General features: G+C 45.4%; 2 protein-coding genes across 3 annotated transcripts; both read left to right on the top strand.

Annotated features, from left to right (window-relative positions):
• The first annotated feature begins 928 nt into the window (after nucleotides 1-928).
• Nucleotides 929-9,513, top strand: LOC120829278 (uncharacterized). The gene is made up of 8 exons (XM_078090055.1): nucleotides 929-2,640; nucleotides 2,917-3,191; nucleotides 3,433-3,502; nucleotides 3,626-5,217; nucleotides 5,963-6,061; nucleotides 7,027-7,366; nucleotides 7,524-7,568; nucleotides 7,663-9,513. Exons 1-8 carry the CDS (start codon nucleotides 2,172-2,174, stop codon nucleotides 9,084-9,086), a joined length of 4,314 nt encoding a protein of 1,437 aa, XP_077946181.1. The 5' UTR covers nucleotides 929-2,171; the 3' UTR covers nucleotides 9,087-9,513.
• Nucleotides 7,941-20,135, top strand: LOC120829533 (uncharacterized). 2 transcript variants are annotated; one of them, XM_078108573.1, is made up of 11 exons: nucleotides 7,941-9,946; nucleotides 10,658-10,850; nucleotides 11,559-11,699; nucleotides 13,655-13,753; nucleotides 14,314-14,611; nucleotides 15,503-15,573; nucleotides 15,809-15,934; nucleotides 16,023-16,299; nucleotides 16,559-17,313; nucleotides 18,438-18,708; nucleotides 18,840-20,135. In XM_078108573.1, exons 1-10 carry the CDS (start codon nucleotides 9,867-9,869, stop codon nucleotides 18,702-18,704), a joined length of 2,307 nt encoding a protein of 768 aa, XP_077964699.1. In that variant the 5' UTR covers nucleotides 7,941-9,866; the 3' UTR covers nucleotides 18,705-18,708; nucleotides 18,840-20,135. The 2 variants fall into 2 exon arrangements, with proteins under 2 accessions (XP_077964699.1, XP_077964663.1); XM_078108537.1 differs by having other exon boundaries at nucleotides 18,438-20,135.
• The last annotated feature ends 536 nt before the right edge of the window (nucleotides 20,136-20,671 follow it).

Raw genomic sequence — 20,671 nt, 5'->3', positions numbered from 1 at the left:
AACATGAAACCTTATTTCAATCTTTGTCGCATCTTGTGCACCAAATCCACACAGCAGTATGCAGTCATTTACGAGGATTTCAGAAGGGTTTGTTTAGAGATTAGTATTGTTGTTGATGATGATGATGATGATGGTGATGATGATGATGCCCATGGTAGCAACGCACTGAAACTTTATGCAACCTTTTCTTTGCACTAGGGACACAGGCCTGTTGCCGAGTTGATGGTCAGTGGTGTTTGGTGATCCAGCGGAGGGACGTCAGAGCCAGAAGGTTAAAGCATTATCTCCTTAGGTAGAAGATGTTTTTACTGGAAGCTGTTTCAGGATTAGTTTGTTTAAAAAACATCAGCCGATTCAACGACAAGAAATTTATTTTAAGAAAAACCTCTGACAGTAAAAAGTCGGAGTCGGAAATTGGGGATGGGATTTTTTTTACAGTGGTTTTCTAATGTTGTGTAGATTCAAATATTTAATTGATTCAAACATTAAATTTAATTGAATTCATGCATTTTGTAAAACGTTTTTTAAAGAACAGTTGGTAAAATCGACCATCACGTTTACACATATGTATCGATGCTTTGAAATACCCCGTCTTCTCTTTACAACCGGCTCCCATTGCGCTCCTCATTCGTCACTCGTCACAAACTGCCTGGAATTTATAACATACTCAATACTTGTCAACGGTGCTCCGACTACAGTGCCCACAATCGAGCTTAAGTGAGTATAGTTATTATTTCATTTTTATGTTTCTGAGGACAATCAATTTAAAAAATGATTGGATCTCCCTCATCCCAGGACCCCAGAGCACCACTGTCTATCTGCCTCAGCCCGTTTCTCTGTCAGTATGCCTGCCCACAGCAGCCTGATGATGTGTAAATGTATGGAATGAGTATTTTCTGTAAAAAAAAAAAAAAAAAAAAGCAGCAGAGGAATAGGTTTATTAATGGGAATACTTTTCTTTTCATGTTATGAAGTGAGATTTGTTGATGGACCGGGTGGAAAACACCTCCTTCACACACACAACTGGACATAGAGGTTGCATGAATGACAGTCTCTTAGTGTGGTACTGCTGTGCATGTCTTTCACGTCCCATCCCTCCACTATGCAATCAGTGTCACAGACCAGGGGCACCAAAGCGAGTCGAGGGCGAGTGAATGAACTGATGATAGTGTGTAAAATGATCACAACCAACTGGAAATCATTTGCTCTGTACCGCCGTTCTTTGAAATGATTAATACAGATTGTGATATTAAAAAGTTCCGGTCGGTGTTTGTGTGTTTTTGTGAAGCAGATAAGTGAGATCTGAGGGTCTTGAAGGGGGTCAAAGTTACCTTAAAATATAGCACACTTCTTAGTCAGCGAGTCCATATTTTTTGCTGGTCTAGAAAGTAGATTTTATTCATTTTTTTTTGCATTTACCCGAGTGTCGTAGACTTTTTTGGTGTTTTACATAATTCACATTTAAGCTGCTGATATATGTACAAATACATATAATTCATGCTACTTTCTGCTTCTACACTACCATATTTTGGAGGGATATATACCTTTCTCTCAAGCTCATTTATCTAACATCAGTTAATACACGCCAGTTCAGATTATTCAAACAACATACAATTTGTTTAGCAATTATAATGAAAAGGCTTAGGCTTACCAGTTGTATACAACTCAATTAAAATGTGTCCCATCTTTAACATATGTAATATTGAAGTACACAATACATCACTAATTCTGTAATATATGTGCGCTTCTGCATCATTAGTACTTTTACTTTGCGTACTTTTTTGCATATTCTGATGCCAATACATTTAATTAAGAGGAATTCTGAATGTAGTAGTAATGATATTTCAAACAGTGTTTTACACTGCATTATTTGATCTTTTACATAAGTGAAGTGAATCCTTCTTCCATTGTTTGTCCTCATTGTTCTCATCTGTCCGCCTTTGTTTTGAAAGGCATGACACCGGAAGCGGATGTGCAGTACGGAACTAGTTTAGTGACGCACAGTCCGCCATGTAGAACACTAATGTGAGCGTATCGTTTACACGGAAGAAAGGCGGGCGTCATGCTCCAAGTACAACTTACTTGCTGAAGTTACTATTTACTGCAAACAAATAAATGCGCCTCGAACCGGCGGACACGGCGAGTTGAGCTCAGCGTCCGACCGAAGCAACATGGAGGCGAGGTTCGGCAGCGAAGTGGCGTCCGTTGTGGAAGTCGCCATCCAGGCGACCGTTTCCGTCTTCAGGGCTTTCTGGGCGAAAGAAGCGCCAAACGCGGCGTGGGAAGAGGCGACGTTGGGCGACATCCGGGAGATAGAAAAGTGCCTGGTGGCTCAGATCCGCAAAGCGTTCGCGGAGCTGTTCGAGGAGAACGAGGCTCTGCGGGCCAAGGTGGAGCAGCTGGAGGACGTGCTGCAGAGGAAAGCCGGGCAGCTGGAGCAGGAGCTGGAAGCCAGAGTGGGCCAGCTCGGCCGGGAGATGGAGCAGCTGGAGAAGGAGCTGAAGAGCATCGGGGACGGCGGCAACAAGACGCAGGGGGGCCCGACTCACGTCGCGGTGCAGGGCTGCTCGCTGATCGGTCAGTGCCCCGTCGATCACTGTGTCGGTCACGTGGCTCGTCATTCAGTTACATTGAGTTCAGGTAATAATTAAAAAACATGAATTATGAGCTGAGGGGGCCACGAAGTTTTTTTAAACTATATGTGGCACTAACAATTATGTTATGAGTGCGGTTACAAAGTCAGATTTCGAATGTTGTCCCAAAGCCCCAAACTTAAAAACTTTGAGTTTACAATAATATTGAAATGTAATTGAACTCCACATTTCAGAAGGTTATCACCACAAATGATATCAGCACGACACTGGGTTGATACTTTGATTTCATATTCGGCCCCTCTCTGTCTATGACACAACCCAGGAGCGCCGCTGTTGTCAGTCCCCACTTGCCCTGCCGCCCCTCTGGACGATGCGAAGGAATCCGCGCCTCACCCGGTGACTACGGGGAGCCCTGAAGCCGCCCCCGACTGCACAGCTGGACCAGGGACGGCCCCGGCGGCGTTTGACGCCAACGAGGGCCCCGCTCCGGAGGAGCCGCTGGTGGGTGTCGGCCAAGTCGACGCCCAGTCCCCCGTGTCTGAGTGGACGCCTCTAGGTGGCCCGAGTCCGGACTCCAGCGGCGGTGACTCGGCACAGGTAAAGGTTGGGCGTTTCTGTGCCGTCTTTGTCATAGATGAACGATCAACGTTCTACGTCTGTGTACTCCGGCTGCATCGCGGTCGGGAACCTTTCCCCCGCTGGCGTAGGTGTGTATTTCAAGGGCAAACAGGATGACTGCCCAAAAAACTAGTTATGTCATATTTCTAAATAAATAGGTAGTGTGAGCAAATCTTTTGCACATTATTTAATGGAACCAATATTTTCTCATTCATCACAGAAATCTGTAGAAGAGGCACCTTCAGGGAGACCGAGGAGGACCAGGAGAACAACTTTTAAAATTGATGATGGTGAGATGCGATTTCAGACAGTTGCTTCCACAACATTTGAGTTCTGGAAGGAACTTGAATAGGTAGAGGATACAATCTTCTTTAAAAAAAATAACATGATCAAACAATGGACTTATTTTCCAGCTTCCACTGACATCGCTAAAGACAAACCAGTCCAGACAGGTGGCGTGCCGGGAAGGAGGCCGAACAGAAAGGACTCGCAGACAGCGAAGCGATTCTCCTGCGAGCACTGCGACGCCACCTTCCACTGGAAGGGCGATCTGAAGAAACACACGAAGGTCCACAAGAAGCCTTTCCCTTGTGACAAGTGCGGCCGAAGTTTTCTGGAGAAGAAATCCCTGGAAAACCACCTCCCGCGCCACGAGGCGAGCAAAGCGCCGCTTCCCTTCCCGTGTCCCCAGTGCAAGAGGTCTTTCCGGAAGGAGCAGTCGCTTCAGAACCACCTCAAGCGCCACCAGCGGGCCAAGCCGCCAAAGCCGTTCGCCTGCGACCAGTGCGGCAAGACGTTCCGGATCGAGCGCTCCCTGGAAAACCACCTCCTGCGCCACGAGAAATGGAAGCAGATGTTCCAGTGCCAGCTCTGCGACAAGACCTGCAGGACGTCCGTCCAGCTGAGGTGCCACATGGCCGTGCACTCGGAAGAGCGGCCGTTCAGCTGCGCCACGTGCGGCAAGGAGTTCAAGAGCAAGGACACGCTGCGCTTCCACCAGATCGTCCACTCCAAATCCAAGAAGTACAAGTGCGGCATGTGCGAAGAGACGTTCAAGTACGCCCACTCTCTGACCGTGCACAAGAGGAAGCACACGGGCATCACGCCGTTCACGTGCGCCGTGTGCAACCGGTCGTACAGGACCGGCACGGCTCTGAAGAGGCACAGCGTGGTGCACACGGGGGAGAAACCGTTCACCTGTCACATCTGCGGCGCCCGCTTCAGCCTGAACAACAACCTCAAGCGTCACCTGCGCATCCACACGGGCGAGAAGCCCTTCGCCTGCCAGGAGTGCGGCAAGAGCTTCTCGGACAACACCAAGCTGAAGTCCCACATGCTCATCCACGGCGCCAGGAAGCCCTTCATGTGCGACCTGTGCGGGAAGACCTTCCTCTTTAACTGCCGGCTGCTGATCCACCAGAAGTATGTGCACGCGGACCGGAACGACGATGGGACGGACGGCACGCAGCGCCTCTTTCAGACCAGGAAGAGGAACAAGTCGCTGGTGAAGCCGTTCAGCTGCAAGATCTGCCTGAGGGGCTTCAGCGCCGCATGCTCCCTCAAGCTCCACGAGAGGGGCCACAGCGAGCACAAGGAGTTCAACTGCGGCATCTGCGGGAAGTCGTTCCACAACAAGTACTCGTTCGGCTACCACCAGCGCAGCCACGCGGGGGAGAAGCCCTTTGTGTGCGACGTGTGCGGCAAGAGGTTCTTCCACGCCGGCAGCCTGAAGCAGCACGAACGCATCCACACGGGAGAGAAGCCGTACAAGTGCGACCAGTGCGGCAAGGCCTTCCGAACGGACGGGAACTTCTACAGGCACGTGCGCATCCACACAGGCGAGAAGCAGTTTGAGTGCTTGTACTGCCACAGGAAGTTCCACCAGTCAAACCAGCTGAAGTCGCACATGCAGATCCACACGGGGGAGAAGCTGTACTCGTGCCAGCAGTGTTCCCGGGGTTTCTCGGACTCGAGGCAGCTAAAGAAGCACAGCTGCGACGGGCCGTAGGCGGCGGGGATGCCGCGGCAGCTTGGTGCATTAAGGGAAAGTGAAATAATTGCTTGTGTGGCGCTGTGGCTTTTAGTTTAATCTTAATAATCTGTAGTTGAGACCTGGTACAATTCACAAAATGAACATGTTATTTATTAACCGACGGTGTTTATTTTCTTGCCTGTAATATTTTCACAGGGGCAAAGGGACGTTGGTTTGTGCTCACAACCGAATAGCTTTTGTTTAGGGCTGTTATTTCAATGCTTTGGTATCTGTTATTTTTCATTAATCTTGCTAGGGAATAATCCATAGTAATAAAACAGTAATTGAAGTAAGTGTAGCGCTACCCTTATTTGGTGGTTGGACAATGTATGTTAGCAGCATTGTGACATATTTTTTTCTTTATTTCAATAACCACAGCTGTTAAAAACAGATACTTCTGTTAAACTATTTTATTATATAGAAAACAACCATGTGAAACAAATTTCGAGGTGAGATGATATAAATGTTTCATGACTTTATTTCCGGCAGCTGAAAATTTTCCTTTTCCCCCTTTTTTATTTAAGTAAATGGATTTTGTCTTCATTAATTTATGTTTTGTTGATTTGTAATATTCAATGAAAGGCCATTCAAATGTAATTATGTTGAAAGAAAATGCTTTAAATAGTAAAGTCCTGTGTATAATGGCATTCTATTTTCTTGTCGTTGCAATAAAAAACAATGCATCGAACTTTCAAGAGTTTTATTTTGAAATATAAATGTTGAGCCGCTTTCATTTCCGGTATATACGGCGCTGTGGAGTGTCGTCATTGTTGTTTTTGAGTCGGCTGTTAGCTCTGTAGGTGAAAATGACCGAAAGGTTAGTGTTTTATTTAGAAACTAAGTCCATCATCGAGACAGTCATCAAGAGCGCTGTTGAAATCCGAAATGCCAAAGAAGAAAAAATAACTACGCTGCCAAACATGAGACGTGAAGTGAGTCGACGTGTACTATCACCGTGATGCATGCTAGCTTACAAACAGCGGTCAGAAACCGTCAACGCGCGGAGATTGACCCGACGGAAGGAAATCACGTAGCGTAACAAAGAAGGCGAAGTCATTTTAAACATAAAAGTCAAGTTCCGAGGGGCAAACAAAGTTTATATTTTCTATGAGTTGTATAATAGGAGCCTGCTCCAGTAGACATTTTTTTAATTATCAATTATTGTTTTGATTGTTACACATAAACTGCGGGTTCACTGCGCAAAATAACCCGTACTGGATATCTAACGTTACCCTAGTTCAATGGTCTCCAACCTTTTTTACCTCACAGACCGTTTTCATGTCAGACAATAATTCGCGGACCGGTCGATAAGGTCCGACGGAGGGGGTGGGTGTAGTAGTCGCGCGCTCTGTGTTCGCTGGTGGGCGAAACTACCGTGTAAACGTGAAGAAAAACGCCTGGTGACGCGTGGGGAATATGTCAGAGGGACGAGCGCACATAATTAGGAGAAAATCCGGTCAATTTTCATAATAAAACATTTTTCAGAAAAAAATATATAGGCTTTCTGTGGCCCGGTGGTTGGGGACCACTGCCCTAGTTAACGTTTTATAATATCCATGGCTTCTGGTTGGGTTGACTGTTGTTTTAACATAATTATTTTGTATAAATGTCATCAGTTGAAACTCTTAGGATTATCTCTGCACAATGTGATTTGTGTTTTCTGACACAGTTCTAAACCATTCGTAGAAACATGTAAATGTAGGTTCTATCAGCTTGTGTGCATCCATGAATACATTTCACATCGATGAATTATTTAATGCAAACCGTATTTATAATCCTCAGACAGATTTTGACAGCATTGTGGACATTTTGGCACGGGAGGCAGCGAGAAAAATCAACGCCATTTCCTCTCAGCTGTCCTCAACGATGCAAAACATAATCAGGAGTCTGAAGGCCGAGGCGGGCCGGCTGGAGAGCGAGCTGAAGGTCATGACCGAAAGCTTTGAAAATGCCAGAATGTGGAGGGAAAACGTCCTCAGCGGCTGCCCCGTCCTGTTCGAGCAGACCGGCTTGATCTACACCTTGAAGCCGTTCGGGACGTTGAAGAGAAAGGCGGATAAATTGGCGGAGGGAGTCACAGAAACAGCGGCCGCTGCTGAGCTGGAGGATGGACACAATGCTGGTAAGGGAAAAAATAACACTACAAAATATAAACCCTATTGGAGGCTCACGTTGTATATGGATTTAAAAGAGAGTTCGTCTCAGACAGCTTCATTATTATTTAGTGGTTTTACTGTTGACTGTGCGTTTGTATAGTTAACCAATCCCTTCTTGTTCAGATGTTGGACAGCAAACCGAGGAGGTGAACTCTGAAGCTCGACCAGGTGAGATTCTAAACTCATTCACGTGGAAGTAATACACATTAATACATGGGAAGAAAGAACATTTTTTTCTCTTTTTTATTTTTCTCCTGTCTAGAAAATGCAGATGATTACATCGCAACACACGCGGCAGGATCCAGCGACCCTGACAGCCGGAACGCAACGGAGGTGGCGGCCGAGAGGAAAGCGGAGTCTTTCGTGTGCGGAGTCTGCCACAAGAGCTTCAACCGGCGGCTCCATTTGACGAAGCACGGCAACACTCACCGGGAGCAGAGGCCCTTCTCCTGCGACCAGTGTCCCCGAAAGTTCCGGAGCGCGGCGACCCTCGAGCACCACCTGCTGCGCCACGAGGAGAGGAAGTACGCCGCCTTCTGCTGCCGCCTCTGTGACAAGACGTTCAAAACCAAGATGCACCTGAAGACGCACCAGCTGGTCCACACGGACGTCCGGTCCTTCGCGTGCGCCGCCTGCGGGAAGGCCTTCAAAACCAAACACGCGCTGGGGGCCCACCAGGTCGTGCACACCGCCGAGCGCCCGCACAAGTGCGCCGAGTGCGGGGAGAGTTTCCGCTACGCGTTCACGCTGCAGTGCCACAGGAGCGTCCACACGGGGGAGAACCCTTACGAGTGTGCGCTGTGCGGCAAAGCCTTCAGCAGGAGGAGGTCGCTCCGGACGCACCAGTCCGTCCACCGGGGAAAAGCGTTCACGTGCGAGACGTGCGGAGCGGGCTTCACCCTGCAGCACAACCTGAAGAGGCACATGCGCATCCACACTGGCGAGAAACCCTTCAAGTGCGACGTGTGCGGGGAGAGCTTCGTCCAGAACAAGCTGAAGGCGCACATGCTCCTTCACGGCGCCGCCAAGTCCTTCATGTGCGACGTGTGTGGCAAGACGTTCCTCTACAACAGCCAGCTGCAGAGGCACCAGAAAGTCGCCCACGACGAGAGTCGAGGCCAAGTGGTCCGAAGGCAAATCCGAGGAAACCGGCGCGTCATCTTCCGGCGGGACAAAACCACGGTGGACATGACGCCGTTCAGCTGCCGGATCTGCGGCAAGGGCTTCGACGCGGCGGCCTCGCTGAGGAAACACGAGCTCATCCACGAGGGGCGGACGCAGTACAGCTGCGAGGCGTGCGGCAAGTGCTTCTTCTACAAAGCCACGTACGACTACCACCGGCGGATCCACTCGGGGGAGCGTCCGTTCGGCTGCGAAGTGTGCGGGAAGCGGTTCATCATCCGCCAGGCCCTCAAGTCGCACAAGCTGCAGCACTCCGGGGAGAAGCCGCACGGGTGCGAGCACTGTGGGAAAGCGTTCCGGATTTACACAAACTACCTGAGGCACCTGCGGGTCCACACGGGGGAGAAGCCCTACGAGTGCGAGGTCTGCCAGGCGAGGTTCAGGCAGCTTGGGCACGTCAAGTTTCACATGCAGGTCCACACGGGAGAGAGGCCGTATTCATGTGGCCTCTGCGGACTCGGGTTTTCAGATTCCAGGCTTCTCAAGAGACACCGCTGCGCCTGAGAAACAACCGAAAAGTGGCCGAGCAGATAATGACATGCAAGCAGGGAGTTTTCTTTAATTCTTACCTCCCCAATTTAATCCTAAAGGATTACTTAAGCAATTTGGTCATTTTGTACCTACAAAATGGTTTCTGGCACCTCAGACCGTCTGTGAAAAACCCTGCAATGTGCAATTGTACACATGGAAGTGACCTTGACTAAAGATGCAGAGGGTGTGTTATCTTAAAAATTCTACGCTTAAGTAGAGGATGAATTCAAATGATATGATTATTTTCCTTCAGCATTGTATATTTATATAAGTCTAGTATAAGTATATTTATATAAGTATAGTATAGTAGTATAGTATATAGTATATTTCATGATACGTTCAATTTGACTAAGCACAGTAAAAAAGTTTAAATGAAACTAAAATTCTCTCTATCAATTCAGTTTTTCTGGTATGGTTTCTTCTTATTTTAAAAGAAAAAATATGTTGAAATATGTTGCTTGGAGCAATGATTGTACACCTCATGACACGTAAACAAATATTGTACTTTTTACCTCAATACTTTATTTGCCAGCTGTAGTTCTCAGTTATTTCGAGTTCACTGAAACTGCAAATGATACCGAAGTAAATCGGCGTACTCTTATTTTGAAGGATATGAACTCGGAAGAAGAACATCCGTGTCGTGAGCCATAGACATAATATACATAGACGCCGCGTTGGCTTCTGGTCGCGAAAAATACGGCCGCCATCTTGGAGCGGTCGTACTCGTAGTTGCGTAGCAGCAGAAGATACAGGATGCCACAGCACTGTGCTGCTTATTTCTGCGCTAATCGGCGGACCATCGCCAGCAGGGCTCGGGGGATAACCTTTCACAAGTAAGATTTAATATTACCGTCATATTTGTTGGTTTTGTGAAAAGAATATTACCATAGAGTAGAGAAGGAGCAAGTATCTTACTGTAGTAAAATCTCAGTCAGCTAGCTTGGCTATGTTTACTTCGCCGGCTGTTTTTCACCTGATTATGAACTGAGACTTGATAAGTCATATTCCATAACACTTAGATTCAAACGGACACAATAATGTTATTGTAGAAATATAACATATTACTGGTATAACATTGGCCACACAACTTTCTTGTCATGTGGAATTAACGCATCTTAAAGTAGCTTGCTATGTAGTGAACTAGCCTACTGCTGTGTTTGTGATCCTTAGCTTGCTGCATTTCACTGTGTAGTAGCTTTTGTGTAGTGAAGCTTTATTCATGGCAGAGTAACTGATAGCTTAGCTGAGTTCAATGTGAAAGCAACTTGCCCAACACAGTGTATTATTCACATGTAATTCAACAAAAGTAAGATACCTCTCGTATCTCATACCCATCCCACTTAAAATAAAGGCAACAGAACATCTGACCTTGGAATGGTTTGCAAACAAGCTTATTTACAATTTCAGCAACTTTGGTTCATCATCAACATAGGAGTTTTGTTTAATAAAGGTTATAAGAAATGTGAAGAAAGAAAATAAGCTTCAACTTCTTTGTGAAATGTTTTTGTGTAGACTCTCCCAAATCTTCCGTTTTCATTTTGAAGGTTTCCAAAGGACAAACATGTGAGGAAGAAGTGGGAAGTGGCTTTGAGGAGAGATGGATTTACAGCAAGTGATTCATCAGTGCTTTGCTGTAAACACTTCAAGCAGAGTGATTTTGATAAGACGGGTCAGATTGTCCGACTCCGAGATGGTGTTATTCCATCAGTCTTCAGCTTCCCGGTTCACCTCCAAAAAGTAGGCTATTAGGTCTGTGTGTGTGTGTGTGTGTGTGTGTGTGTGTGTGTGTGTGTGTGTGTGTGTGTGTGTGTGTGTGTGTGTGTGTGTGTGTGTGTGTGTGTGTGTGTTAGACCCTCTTTGGTGCAAACACCCGGCGTTATTTGTGTGCTTGCAAATATTCAATTAATTTTATTTCTAATTCTATATTGTTTTTTAACGTATTAAATGTCTGACTTTACTACTATCTGTTTCTGCTTCTCTATCAAAATTATGCAAAATACCTATCATAGTCTACATCACATCATATATCAGAATATAACATTACTGTTAAGTCCACAATGAATATTAAAACACGCCGAACTATGTGCCCTGTGTCATAGCTGCATGTATGACCTTTGCAGCTGAACCCCACGTGAAAATCAGTTGGGTATTCAGTGAGGTATGATTAATTGAATGCGCTCACAGCTGATTGCACCTGCAAACAGATTACACTGAGCGGAGCGGAGGACCGTTCCAAGATGGCGGCTGCATTTCTCGTCAGTGCCTATAGGCGGTAGCGGCCAATGCGGCGTCTATGTCTATGTCGTGAGCGACACGAGTTTTTTTTTTAAACTTAACCACAATATTGCCCGCAGTTAATGCAATTTGTTTTAGTACTAAAAAACTCGAGCACTGAAATAAAATTCATAGCGCACTAACTTCATCGTCAGAATGTCTGATTTGAAGGTGCAGGTCGGCTCCATTTTGGAGATCATGGTGAGCACGACGGTGACAGAAATGACCAAAGTTCTCGGCGGTTCTGCTTCAACACAGTCAGAAATCCTGTCATGTTCGACCGACAACACACACCGGTCCCCGGAGGACAAGGTACGTGAAACAGTGTGTGTGTGTGGGGGGGGGGGGGGTCAGCGTTACAAGGAGAGTACGTCGGGGCTTCCTCCTCCTCTGGCGTCTATACAGCCAGCTGAACATAGAAATAGAAGAGCTAGCTAGATGCTTTAACATTAGTTAGCTTTCAGCGACTAAACTTGAATAACCAGTCGCCCCCAGCACTGCTATTTCGAGTTCAGTGCGCAGTCGACTAAATAGTGACACGACGCTAAACAACAGCCGGGTAAATGAAGGGTGTTCGCCGTGTCGTGTGGGCCAGCAGGCCTCTCTATGTGCTGTATGTCTACAGCTACAGGTTTCACTCTGCTACCCGAGTTATCGATTGTTAATTAACAATTATAGCTAACTGTGGCGATAAGGACAACGGTGAAGGGTGTGTAACTGAAAAGCAGCCATGTCGATAAAATGAAGTTAAATGTTTGATCAATGTGGATTATGTCAAAAGTATTTTCATCACTCAATGTAGAAATAACTGTTAAAGTAAAGGTCCCATTTCAAAATGTTATTACTAGCATCAAACATCTGGCTCACTTACAGTACAGCTGTTGATTAGTGTGCATTGTCCCTGCAAAATCAATGAATAAAACTATGTATACTATATAAATACACCTACTCATTATGTAGAACAGCACAGTTCAGAATAATGCATGTAGTACTAACGTTAACGTTATTCGAGTATAGTCATTTTAAAGGTGAAGCTGGTGATGCTAATTGTTGTGTTGGGTGTATGATGACCCTGCAGCTAATAACTGCTGCAGACACCTTAAATACAGTTAAACAAATGTTTAATTTGAGCGAGAGAGGTTTACTGCGTTACACTTTCCTCTCCACGTCCCGGTCTTTTACTAAGAAACTACAAAAACATCCAAACTAAACAATACTGAAATGAACCTGCTCACACGCTGTTAGCCTAATGCTAATAACAGCGCTATTAACAACGTGTCACTATGCGTAGCTAAGAGCTAACAAGCTGTACAGTAAAAAAAACAGTAACATCTCACCGTAAACACTGTTCACCGAAAGCTTTTTAATGAGTTTATGGTGTTACGCTCTTCTTTGTTTACCATTAAACAGAAACCTGACAAAGAAGCGTGGACACAATGTACAGACAACATTACTTTATGAAATCAGTCAATGAGAAACACAACTAAGTTAGTACAAACAGTGTTGAGCCTAGACTTAAGTTTTTATTAATTTCTCTGATTATATTCAGTTTTATTTATATGGGTTTTGCAAAGTAAGGTAAACCATCAAATGAATGGTAAGTAAAGAGTGAGGTACTTTCCTCCACTGGCATGCAGCTCAGCCTGAATAAGCAAAAGGAATTTCTTATAAATTATGTGAAAGGTTCCTTAATTATACAATTCAATATGTTGATTTGTTCACCCTTGATCGACTTCAGCTATGATGCATTTTTATGGATAAAGCTATCCAACTAGCACATTAAATAGTCAATTTTAGCTCCACTTCCATCAGCTACAACATTAAAATGCTGTACGTTTTCAGTATATATATCAGAATATAACAGACTGAAACGGGACAGGCTGCATAATACTGCAAAAGTGTTTCGTACTTTTACCTTTGGCGCTTTGAGTATAACAAATGGTACTAATAGCACTTTACTTAAGTACTCAATGTTAAACTTTGCCTAAGTATATTTTAACCGTTTAATATATCAATGAGATATATATATATAATATGACTATTTGATCAGTTTTGTGTAGTATTATTTTTTTTTTTTTACATGATGTTTTTTTAAATACCTATTTTGACAACTACTTATATGTAGAAGCAAATAGGTCCTAATGGATGTCCTAGTAAGAAAACAGGAATAAGATGAAATAGTGATATTGCTCAATGTCCTGCCATCATTTCATCATATCCTTCTAATATGTGTCACATGATGAGCTGAGGTGTGTTGCTCCCATCAGGTGATCCAGTTCAGCGTCTTTATGACGTCTCTGGCTCAAGAAGCTGTGGAGAAGATCTGCCAGCTTTTTCTCGAGTGTTCCTCTCTGCAGCAGTTAGAAGTACGTTGACTCACTGTACCTGTTGGTTAATCTGTGCTTAGGTAACCATGGGAAAATAAATCATCTATTGATACAATGAGGGGATGAAGAAGTTCCAACATGTTTTGCTGATGCTGAAGTTAATTTCTACTTAGTTTCTTACGCACATTGTTAGAAATGCAAGCTTGTCTGTACATGGGTGGCCTGCAGCTAAACGTTTCACATTTATTTCTCCTGCTCAGCAGCATTTGTTAACGATAGACAAATGTGTGTGACGCTTATGTAAACTATAATATTTGAGAAGCTGTAACGAGCAAATTTGGGGCATTTGTGTTTTAGCTTTTGATGTTCTAATAGTACTCTCAATGCAATTTCTTCATCTTAAATATATATTAATCACCAAGAGAGGGAACAGACTTTACTGGCAGTCATTGAAGTTGCACTGTGATGTTCTAACAATATGACATATCTGGTTGAAGACACTTCAGCCGGCTCCAGAACATTTATTGTAACATTTTTAACAACAACAGAGAACAACATGATCGCCGCATTCTCAATTTGTCCCGTTTTGTTCTCTGTAGCTGACGCAGGGCGTTGCAGAGGTTGAGGACCTGAGGAGGAGACTGGAGGCAGCAGAGACGCAGCTGAAGATGGTGCTTGAAGGCACCGGAGGCCTGGAGGAGGCAGAGGAGGAGGCAGAGGAGGAGGCAGAGGAGGAGGCAGAGGAGGAGGCAGAGGAGGAGGCAGAGGAGGAGGCAGAGGAGGAGGCAGAGGAGGAGGCAGAGGGCCGCGACGGAGAGAAAGTGGGCGGCCGAGCAACAACCAGAAGAGGAGGAGTGACTGCGCATAGCCGGCAATCAACAAGGAATAGCTCCAGAGGTGATGAGGTCATCCTTTTTCCATATAATATGTCACGACAAGCAATGATACTAAAAGAACATTTATTCTTACTCCGGGTATTACAGTCCAGAAGCAAAGCAATGTACTGATGAATATTAGACACCTAAGAAAATCAATATCAATGTAATTGTACAATATATTTAGAATCAACACCACAAACGTGAAAAGTGTTTCCCATTGGTATTTGGCTTCGGGGGGCAGGGAGGGGTGCGCGTGTGCGTGTGTGCGCGTGTGCGTGCGTGCGTGTGTGTGTGTGTGTGTGTGTGAGAGAGTATGTAATGGAAACCCTGAACTCCATTGACAGAAGAAGCCTTTTTTTATTCTGAAGTTAACAATTTTGCATAGTAAGTACTTTTCAGAAATTAAATAAATGACCTCAGGGTTTTTTATGTAGCAGTATTACTGCACACTGGCTACTTTTACTCAAAGGAAATATTTGAATCCGTCCACCAGTGTACGAATATGAGGAACAATAAAACAATATCTTTGGTTTCTAAATCTTACAACCCTAAATGAATTATAAAAAATAGACCTGTAGATTTGACGTGCAAGGGTTTTTAATTGCCACTTAGCTTTGTAGGAAGCTATTTGTTGCTTAGAATGATGGGTTTGAGTTTCCACATATCCATGGAGCAATGACACACTGGCCTTTGACAGCAACTCGTCTCAATCATTCTTTTTTGTCGTTTGAGTTGGTGATGAGCAGTTTTCTGCTAAAGAGTTCTTAAAAGACGTGAGACACAGCAGTGTGGTGTTTCTCCCCCCTCGCTGCTCCCTCCACGCTTCCCCATGGTCTACACTGTACTCTGCTTGAGGAAGCACGAATTGCCACAATTATATACTGACAAACGGCTTTTTGAATTTCAACAGATGCCGCGTGTGGAGATGCTGCAGTGATGAGATCGCCGATAGTCCGCCTGTGGAGAAACAGACGTAATGAGGTGAAATCCTGTCTTCTTCTGTGTAGACGACGATGGTCAGCGGACCGTAGGTCCCCCCCCCATCCGCAGAGTCACTGACATCCTTTGCTGAGGTCTTTTGCTGGACTTAAAATTGAGTCTTTCTTTTTAACTACCTGTTTGTTCTCTTCCACACTCTACACACGTTAATACTTTTTAATTATGATGCTTAGTCCACCACCGCTGTGTTGATTTTAATATGTCCGCATCCCTTCAGGACTGTGTCCAGCCTGTGGTAATAAAGCAGGAAGGCCTGGAGGCGCTCGCTGACCAGGCGTCCTCCGACTCGTGTCCGTACAAAGACGATCCAGGCCGGGACGACGATGACGACCCAGACTACCAGGTTGATTGCACGTGTAACCCAATTCATTTAGTGTTTTTTGAAAAGGGCAAATGACCAAACAATCAGTGCATTTTGTTCTTCTGTTTAGTTTGAGCCAGAAGATCCGGATGACGGCGACCCGGGATTCACCGCCAGGCCCAAGCGCGCCGCAAAGCCCCCAAAGTCCCGGCGGGGCAGAGCGAAGAGAGAGAGTCCGGGCCCTCTGAGCTGCAAACACTGCCGCAAAACCTTCACCAAGCTGCTGCAGCTCAAGGCCCACCAGGCCGTCCACGGGGCCAACGCCGAGAAGCCCTTCCACTGCTCCCAGTGCGGCAGAGGCTTCTCCTTCCAGCGAAGCCTCAACGCGCACAAGCTGCTTCACACGGGTGAGTGTGGAAACACAAGGACTCTGCAAGAAGCACATGGGGCACGTTGGCATTCATTTGGTCCGTTTCTGGCCTTCAGATGAATGGAACTCCAATGGGAAATAATGTAGTGCACAGTTGGTATATCAAAGGCGGGTTATGAGCCTCAAAACCCTAAACAATTAGCCAAAGCTCCTCTTTTTCTTTATTTGATTAATTTCCCTGTGAATATTTACATGCAACCTGTTAAGCTCACATGACTCCTTGCTCCCATGCGCAGGCGAGAGGCCACACACCTGCGATGTTTGTGGCAAAGGTTTCACGCTGAAACAGCTGCTGAGGAACCACCAGCGGCTCCACGCGGAGGTCCGCCCGTTCGGCTGCGAGCAGTGCGGAAAGAGCTTCTACCGAGCCCACGGGCTGAAGATGCACCAGATGGTGCACACCGGAGAGCGGGCCTACAACTGCCAGTACTGCAACAAGAGCTTCACCATACAGGGAAACCTGCAGCGCCACCTGCGCATCCACACGGGCGAGAAGCCGTTCCGGTGCGAGACGTGCGGGAAGAGCTTCAACCAGGCGGACACCCTGAAGGGCCACCAGCGGATCCACACCGGCGAGCGGCCCTTCAGCTGCGACACGTGCGGCAAGCGTTTCATCCAGAAGAGCGCCCTGAAGACGCACCAGAAGATGCACTCGGGCGAGAGGAAGGAGCTGGCATGTGCAGCGTGCGTGGCGTGCGGCGCCGCGGTGGCCTGCGTCAGCTCGTTGCGCAAACACCTGCTGACGCACGTGACATCCATCCCGTGCGCGTGTGTCCTCTGTGGCCGGCGGCTCGGCTCCATCACGGACCTGCGCTCGCACCAGCAGCACCACACGGTGGACCGGCCACACAGCTGCGGGCTGTGTGGGAAGAGCTTCAAGTCGTCCAGCTACCTGAAGATCCACCTGAAGACGCACAGCGGGGAGAAGCCCTTCTCCTGCCACATCTGTGGGCGCACGTTCACGCAGAACAGCAGCCTCAAGTCGCATCAGGTTGGTTTGTAGTAGTGTTTTTAACGCTTTAGGCACACATTTATTTTGAAAAACCTTTTATCAAAGGAGCTTTTTAATTAATGGTTAAGTTATTTGTTGTTGGACTTCATGTAGCATCAAACTATTCCCTGCTGGTGTTTGTCACAGTACAGATCCGCTCTAGATGATAATTTGTCGTGCTACACTGACCTGACAACAGGAACTGAAGCTCTGCGGAGTGAAATTCTTCTTCTTACTATTCAGTAACCTTTTTATGATTGAGGAATTTTCTCAGACCCATACAGACGTGCACGTCCTTGTGGGCGGGTGATTTGACAGAGATTCATAGCACTTATTTCTGTCACATTTCTATCACGTTTGGAGAGTAATGTGAATCTTAATTGGAACACTTAAAGGAGCAGAACACACACGGAGAGGTTTCGGCAGAATGATGTGTTATTATTATTATTCTGGTTCACTAAGGCGGTATATAGCAGAAATAATAGCTCTGATTTAATGTCTATGAATGGATCAGAGGGTGCTGAAATAGATGCATCATAATGCTGATTTGTAAACCAAAGTATGAATGTGAGTGTGTACAAAAGAACAACAACAATTTCACTTAAAAGACCTGAATTAAAAAAATACATACAGGGATGTTGTTGTTTGCACAAATCTATGAATGGTGTGACTCAAGATTTATATGAACTTACGGAATTTTGACTCAAGGAGCAACAATGTAAATACAAAACACTTTAGTATGAGAGCCTATTGCCGTGAGAACTGGGTCTGTCAACGAATATTCTATATTTGAATATATATATATATATATATATATATATATAGTGAAAATTTATAGATTAGAGAAAGAGAACGCAGATCTCTCGCTCGCACACACGTACGCTCTGTATGTGTGTGCGAGCGAGAGATCTGCGTTCCTGGCCATTAGTTAATTTACTTATTTTTGTGTCGGTAATATGTTGTTAAATATGTTTAAACTTAAATAAATGACCTATACAAGTAGTTATGTCTCGTTATATTAATTTTTGCTGTTATTGACGTGCCTAATGCACAACCAGATATTCGAATATCTGTGTTTCTAGTGAGAACTAATCAAGTTTCCCTTCCAACCTTCCTCCCTACAGGTGGTCCACACCGGAGAGAAACCGTTCAGCTGCGACACGTGCGGGAAGTGTTTCAGCAACACGGGGAACCTGAACCGACACCAGCGCATCCACTCGGGCGAGAAACCCTTCTGCTGCGACACCTGCGGCCGCAGCTTCAACCAGGGCAACAGCCTGAAAGCCCACCAGCAGATCCACACCGGGGAGAAGCCGTACATGTGCGACAAGTGCGGGAAGAGCTTCTCCTACCTGAGGAACCTGAAGGACCACAAGTGTTTCTACGTCTGAACCGGTTAGCATAGGCTTCACCAGGCCGGGAGGGGAAAGTTTGAAAAGTGCTCCTCAAGTCGAGTTGGGCAACGTCACGGACTAATTATGCCGGAGGCTTCAGTGACAATCTAGTTTCCGCTCTGTGACACTCAGGGGAGCTGCTGGAGCAGACAGCGATGGACGAGGTCCGGGTGCTTCCTGCGAGGGCTTCGTAGAAGTGGACCAACGGCTGGAGTGAAGGAGTCTGTGTGGGTAATGCGGCGCTCAGAGACCAGATTCTGGGCTTTAGATGTTTGCCCTGAATTAACAACCATTTAGTTGATAACGAGACAGGCTTTAAGAGTTGTAGTGGGCATCGTTATGTTCGACATTAAAGGCGCCTACCTGACTTGTGGTGAGCTAAATGAGTGCGTCTGCTTGGATAACCAAAGTGCTACTAAATGACAGGTGGCGTTCTGAGCCAATGCAACATCTGTGTAGGTGCAGGAATAATTCCATTCACATGAATACTTTTTCAGGAGACTTTCTACACATGTTGTAATCCAACAGGTATCTGACTTTGTGACAACTTCTTGGATCAATGTGTCAATGAAAATGAATTCAGATGAGGTGTGAAGAAAGCACAAGAAAATTAACCATTAAGTAATTCAATTACGTGATGAATGTTACCATGCCGTTAACTTGTTTTTGAGCAATAAGGTCGCTGTTGATGATCTGTTTTCATCCTGAATTTTGCAGCACTTTGTCAAGTCACTTCTGATGTGATCGTTGTTGATTATCTGTTTTGTTTTAATGTAGAAGGGCAACAGATCATCAAAACAAAGTGCAGACAAAATCTCATATTGTCCTTGAATAGCTCAACAGATCATTTAATTTGCCTTCACTTGGTAAAGACAGCCTTATGGTTCTTCATCCAAATGTTTTTTTTAGGCAGAATCTGCTGTGAGATGTCAAAGAACTGTAGGTTCATCATTTCTGTCGGCTCGTAACTGTTCCAGCGTGTGGCTCAGAAGGCAGGCGGTTGGATGTGATGCTCGTTACTACTTAGCCTCATCAATTTATTGTTTCTAAGTTTTTCACGGCCCATTTAATTGAAGTTCATGACTCAGTGACCACTGAGCGATTTAAAGGTTTACGGCGGTTTCATTACTTTCCCCAACTTTTACCAAAGGTATTATTAACAAACCAGGCACGATTAAACTAAGCAGTTTCATCAGTCAATGATCTGTGTGTAAAATCTAAAGTGTGGCTGACTTATTTTGTTGTATGCAGCTTTTTTTCAGGATTTTTGAAAAACACTAAGTTATAAGACTGGTGTTTGTAAAGGTTTAACCTACCGATTGAATAATCTAATGAAATCCAAGTGAGTTGCCTTGTTTGCATTGGAAGTTCTGATGAGTTATTTTGTATCTGTAACTTCTCTAAATCTGATAAACATTGGAATGTGAATTTTTGAGGGTTTTCTTTTATTGAGTTTTTGGCAAATTGATAATCAAAAACGTTTTTCCCAGTGCTCATTTAGGAAGTCACTATCTTGTCCTGGTTGAGGAGTTCAAGGTCAGAGGGCAAATGCAGAAAGTGCCAACCAGGCAGACACAGGTCTGCTAAGGATGAGAGCTAGAGACACAACAAGCACTATTCAACACTCACGCTTTGTCCGTTATGTTTACATTTATGACCAAACATTGTATGTGATTGGATCTAGTATTGCGGCGGAAAGACCTGCGCATCCGCCACACCAGTTTAGGGCCAATAGAAATCTTTTCTTCTATATCGAGCAACAAGTACAAAACTAATGTTCTTCCTGTTAGTCAGTTGTTCTTCCGGCCTGCGGGCCGACAACTGCTCCTGCCAAACGCAGCGCTGATACTTGATGACAAATAAATCTACCAGAATGAGAGAAGTTGTTGCATTCTTCCAGATGTTCCCAGCCATGCTTCCAATTTTGATCACATTTGTTCATTCTTTCATAAATAAACCATCAA

The sequence above is a fragment of the Gasterosteus aculeatus genome, chromosome 1 (genome assembly GCF_964276395.1).
Source record: "Gasterosteus aculeatus chromosome 1, fGasAcu3.hap1.1, whole genome shotgun sequence".
In the NCBI taxonomy this organism is placed as follows: Eukaryota; Metazoa; Chordata; class Actinopteri; order Perciformes; family Gasterosteidae; genus Gasterosteus; species Gasterosteus aculeatus.
The sequence above is the reverse complement of the archived record's forward strand: the minus strand, read 5'-3'. Positions and strand labels throughout refer to the sequence as shown.

Excerpts from the sequence above, each read along its gene's own strand:
- LOC120829278 (XM_078090055.1), top strand. The coding sequence starts at position 2,172 with ATGGAGGCGAGGTTCGGCAGCGAAGTGGCGTCCGTTGTGGAAGTCGCC. Across the intron at positions 3,192-3,432 it reads GCGGCGGTGACTCGGCACAG|AAATCTGTAGAAGAGGCACC; the intron begins GTAAAGGTTGGG and ends CATTCATCACAG. Across the intron at positions 3,503-3,625 it reads AACTTTTAAAATTGATGATG|CTTCCACTGACATCGCTAAA; the intron begins GTGAGATGCGAT and ends CTTATTTTCCAG.
- LOC120829533 (XM_078108573.1), top strand. The coding sequence starts at position 9,867 with ATGCCACAGCACTGTGCTGCTTATTTCTGCGCTAATCGGCGGACCATC. Across the intron at positions 13,754-14,313 it reads CCTCTCTGCAGCAGTTAGAA|CTGACGCAGGGCGTTGCAGA; the intron begins GTACGTTGACTC and ends TGTTCTCTGTAG. Across the intron at positions 14,612-15,502 it reads AACAAGGAATAGCTCCAGAG|ATGCCGCGTGTGGAGATGCT; the intron begins GTGATGAGGTCA and ends GAATTTCAACAG.